Source organism: Ammodytes marinus, assembly GCF_949987685.1.
Source record: "Ammodytes marinus genome assembly, chromosome: 2".
Lineage (NCBI taxonomy): Eukaryota > Metazoa > Chordata > Actinopteri > Uranoscopiformes > Ammodytidae > Ammodytes > Ammodytes marinus.
In genome coordinates, this window is record NC_137231.1 from 10837990 (window position 1) to 10843003 (window position 5014).

The 5014-nt window shown below is 45.7% G+C and overlaps 1 protein-coding gene across 1 annotated transcript; it reads right to left on the reverse strand.

The window, feature by feature from the left end:
• Positions 1-1484: 1484 nt before the first annotated feature.
• Positions 1485-4696, reverse strand: fzd10 (frizzled class receptor 10). Its single transcript, XM_080038295.1, has 2 exons — positions 4143-4696; positions 1485-3988 (listed from the first exon to the last, which is right to left on the reverse strand). The coding sequence occupies exon 2, from the start codon at positions 3978-3980 to the stop codon at positions 2229-2231; it is 1752 nt and encodes a 583-aa protein (XP_079894421.1). The 5' UTR covers positions 3981-3988; positions 4143-4696; the 3' UTR covers positions 1485-2228.
• Positions 4697-5014: the final 318 nt, after the last annotated feature.

A 5014-nucleotide genomic window follows, 5' to 3' on the forward strand; every position in this document is an offset into this window, starting at 1 on the left:
CCATGATTCAAGACTAGACTTGCGGCTATCAGAGCTTGTACCTTGAAACTGTTGACAGTGTAAGGATCGTTTAACACCGAACATCTCTGGGTACCAGACAATGCATTCAGTTTGCTCGTGCTTGACAGAAAACTAAACCAAAAAAACAAACAAAAGAAGAGCCTCTGTCAATATGTAACTACTTTGAATCCAGGCCAGATGTGCCTTTAGAAATGTCACTATGCCTTGCCTCTAAGAAGAGTATAGAGTTGACACATATTCTGTATTTTTGGGGTTTTCAGCGATCCTCTTTTCAAAGTCAAACCCTTCAAACAGTCTAATCCTGTCCTGAATGAGAGCAGGATTATTGTATAACCCCCTTCCTTGATACCCACCGACACATGCAACACAGAGAGAGAGAGAGAGACAGAGAGAGAGAGAGAGAGAGAGAGAGAGAGAGAGAGACAGAGAGAGAGAGAGAGAGAGACAGAGAGAGAGAAGGGACTGAAATAAAGTTGAATATCCACTTCAGCTGAAGACGATACAAAGGGGTTATATAAGCATCCTGCATAAAAGAAGAGAGGAATATATATAAAAAAGAAACCCTCAACAGGTCCCCAGAACTCATGCAACCAACCCATTAACACAACCTCCCAGATATCAATTAGTCCCTTTGATGATATCACCACTTTCAAGTTTCATCTTTATGAATTTTGCTTGAATGGTGCTTCACACGATTTAATTGTTACATAGTTTGAAAGTTATTTATTTAAAAAGTATAATTTTTAATTGCAAAAAAGCTTTCTAGCTGTAAAGTATGTTTTGATCATTTCGCAGAAGCAAAGATATTACAATCAAACGCTTAATATGTAATTTCATATTGGAAATGCACTCATTAAATCCTAAACTATAAGATAACCTTGTGGCCTTATTTTACTGAATATGATCTGCACATGGCCGGTCAAAGACTATCCTTTTACCACATATATATTTTTTATTTTATTTTAAATTTTCATTGCAGACACATGGGGACAGACAAGAATGTGCCAATGTTTCCTTATGAATATTAAAAGCAAGACCTGGGTCTTTTGACTTAAGCAGCGACATGTCAACCATGTATCCATCCTTTTTTAATATGTAAGTGCACCTTTTTCCTATTTTTCATAACAAAATATTATGTTGTTCAACATTGACTGGCTGATTTGATTTAGTCGTAAATACAACCGGTTCCTACAACTACTGTAGAAATGCAGCTATTTGTCACATTTTGTTCATGTAAAAGATATTTTTTTCCGTCAATATTTTTTTTTTCAATTCTCCTGAATGCCAAACACATTGTTACATCCCAGCTCTGACATTATCATCAAATTCCCAAATTGAGATTCATAATTTAAATGTTTAAGATGTATTAAAAGGCTATGCATGTATTAAAACGCTTTGTGTGTCTGTACGAGTCTCACTCCAAAAGAGGGAAGAACAACACAGTTGCAATACACTATTGCGGCTTTACATTTAAAACTAGAACGTTTTATTAATTTTTCTATAAAATCTGAAGCTTTTAGAAATATATACAAACGTTCAATTGTGCTATAAAACAGCAAAGAAAAAAAAACATGGAAACTCAACAGCGTGTACAAACAACTTTTCCATTACGAGTGCTTGATTAATTTATGGCATGGATTTGCCTCACAATGGGCAGTTGGTATGGAGCGCTTTTGAACAGCTGCTCTCTTTACAGTTCAAACATAGATGACACTGCCTGGATTTCCATTAAAAAGCCTCCCAACACAACACTCATCTTTCTGACCATTCGCCTCTATTGTATGTAGGGTCCTTTCATTGTCTGTAATCTGTCAGTAACAGTACAAGTGTCCTTTTTTTGCCTGTAAGGGAAAACATCTATTGCACATTATTCAAGTAACCTCATGGCACATCCAAACGGTTTATTCCACTCTTTTTGTCTCGGGAACAATACGATTTTTTCTCTCTCTCTACCAAGTTCGACAATAGGATAAGTGAATCCAGGAGTAGCAGGGTTTTTTTTTCTCAAACAAAGGCAGCTCTTGTTGCACGAGATGGCTCAAGATGAAAAAAAATATATAGACCCACGTTGCATGATCTTCAATGCATTTGCATAAATAAAACATGAACCTTGATTCTTTCGATGGCACTCTGATTAAAAAGTCTGGTTTAGATAAGGGCTTTACAAGTTTTTTGGGGGTTTAAACACAAAGAGAGAGAGAGCCGGCTCATACACATGTTGGAGGGGGCCGTGATGGAGGCTCATACTTTGTACTGTGCCCTTTGAGAGACGGGTGAGGTTTGATGTAAGGCCCGCTGCTGGTAAACACACTGGCGGCCTTGCCTCTCGTCCTCTTCTTGAGCTTCCGGCTGAAGACGTTCTGCCACGACTGCAGCGTCTTTGAGGTCCAGATCCACATGCCGCTGGTGATGCCCACCACCAGCAGCATGAAGATCTTCACCATGAAGATCTCCACCGCGGGGATGGACTCCTTCATCGTGCACTCGTTGGACTCCTGCCCCTTGCTGTCCACGCACCTTTGCTCCCCGGCCAGCACGCGCCAGTAGTCCATGTTGAGCCTCTCGTAGAAGTAGCAGGCGATCACGCAGGTGGCCGGCACGGTGTAGAGCACAGAGAAGACCCCGATGCGCACCATCAGCTTCTCCAGCTTGTCCGTGTTCTCTCCCTCCGTCTTCATGATCTTGCGGATGTGGAAGAGGGCCACGAAGCCCGACAGCAGGAAGGAGGTGCCGATGATCAGGTAGCACGAGAGAGGAATGAGAACGAAGCCCGTGAGAGCTTTGACGTCCATGCTGCCCACGTAGCAGACGCCCGTAAGCTCGTCCCCGGCCACCTTCCTCATCACCAGGATCATGATGGTCTTGACGGCCGGGATGGCCCACGCCGCCAGGTGGAAGTAGCTGCTGTTGGCTTCGATGGCCTCGTGACCCCACTTCTTCCCAGCGGCCAGGAACCACGTGAGGGTCAGGATCACCCACCAGAGGGAGCTGGCCATGCCGAAGTAATACAGGATGAGGAACACTATGGTGCAGCCGGTGCTCTCCAGGCCCTCCTGGATAATGTACTGGACCCCGTTGTCCCTGTCGCAGGCTATCCTGTCGGCTCCCACGAACAGTCGGATGAGGTAGCCCACAGAGTAAACACAGTAGGACATGGAGAGGAAGATGATGGGCCTCTCGGGGTATTTGAAGCGCTGCGGGTCTATGAGGAAGGTGAGCACGGTGAAGGCGCTGGAGACAAAGCAGAGGATGGACCAGATGGCGATCCATATCAGGGAGAACTGTTTGTCCCCCTGGCTCCAGTACACGTCTACTTTGGGGTAGCATTTAGGGGCACATGACTCACTTTTCTCCACAAAGTGGAACTTGCCGGGATTGCTGCATGCCTTCTTGGTGCCGTCGTCCTTAAAGTGCACGTCCTGCCCGCTCAGAGGCCGCTGGGGCCTGTAATCTGGAGGCTGGGTGTGGGGGACTTTGGGAGGCTCGTCCGAGCTGTTGTTAGGCGCCTCCATGCAGAGGTTGTTTGGGTCGTTTTTGGTCGGCAGCTTGGAGCAGTCCAGGGATTCAGGCCAGTTGAGGTCGAAATTTTGCAAGAGGGGCAAGCATTTCAGCCTGACCTGCTCGCACATAACTTTGCATGCTCGGATGGGGTTGGACACCTGCTCTGTGCACATGGGAGCGTACATCGAGCACAGGAAAAATTTGAGGTGACTGTGGCACCCAACCTCTATCAGCGAGGCAAATTCCTTCAGCTTTGACTCTGCCTCTTTTTGGTTATCCACCAGGAGATTGGGCATGCGAGTCATGTTGTAGCCAATGTCCTTACACTCTTGGAAGTTGATCTGCTGACATCTCCCCTCTCCTGTCCAGTCGGTGTCCATGGAGCTGATGGCTGAACCCCCATCACTCCACAGGACCAGAAGCACACAGACCAGCCTCAGTAGAGCAGTTGAACACATCCTCACCTCTTGATTTGAAGAAAAATAAGGACAAAGGTTTACCACTACTGCCACAACACACACTTGTCTTTGATTAAAAAAGGCAGTGATGAGATCTGGCTGGTGTTTGTGTGTCAGAGCAATGTGGAGGGGGGGGGGGGGGGCAGGGGGGAAGAAACTTACAGAACTATCTGTTGCCAGACCATCGTTTCCTCATTTTAGGTTTGGAGAGTTTAATAAAAACATAAACCTGGCATAAGTCCAAAAATGTTTTCGGGTTGAAAGTAGCGTGCGTTTACGTCCATGCTTTCAAGCGCTGCTCAGTTCAGTGGCTGATGTGTCGGAGCTATAGCCTACTTGTTCAGTCTCCCGTACCGCGCGTTCCACTCGGCTGTGAGTAAAAGTGAACGCTTGTGCGCTCCGATTAATCTTCTACTTGTGTCCAAAAAAAGAAAAAAAAAAGAAGCCCACTTGTGCGTCCTCGCATATCATATCACTTTTCTGAATCTGTCGGAGTGGCTGTGCGATTTCAGTCCTTGTGCCAAACAACAAAAACACACCAAAATAATTGTCCTCCAGTCCTTTATGCGGCGGAGATAGCTGCCCGCGAGGCACCCGCGACAATTAGTCAGTCTGCAAAAGAAGTCCAAAAATAAAAATCCACGGTGATTGCAATAAATGTGTCCCAGAAATGCCAGTTTATGCTCCTCCCGCGAGCAGCCAGTTGATGCGTTTGGTGGCAGCGCTCGTCTGAGCTGGTCGGAGCCTCCGTCCCAGTCTAACCTGCCAAAAGATCCGCCTTCAAAGACAGCTACTTTGCATAAGAAAGATGACACTGACACGCGGATTATTCTCAAATCGTGCGGAACAGCTTGTTCATTACAGCACTTTCTAAGGCTCACAGCAAACTTCCTTCTCTCTGTTTGTTTGTGCTCCACCACAAACTTTGACAACAAGAGGACACAGACACGTTTTATGAGAACCCCCAAAATGTTGCGCACTGATCCAGAGGCGCACCGGAATCATGGCTTTGGTTACATTACAACCGATATTAT

Coding starts and splice junctions, on each gene's coding strand:
- fzd10 (XM_080038295.1), bottom strand. CDS start 3,980: ATGTGTTCAACTGCTCTACTGAGGCTGGTCTGTGTGCTTCTGGTCCTG.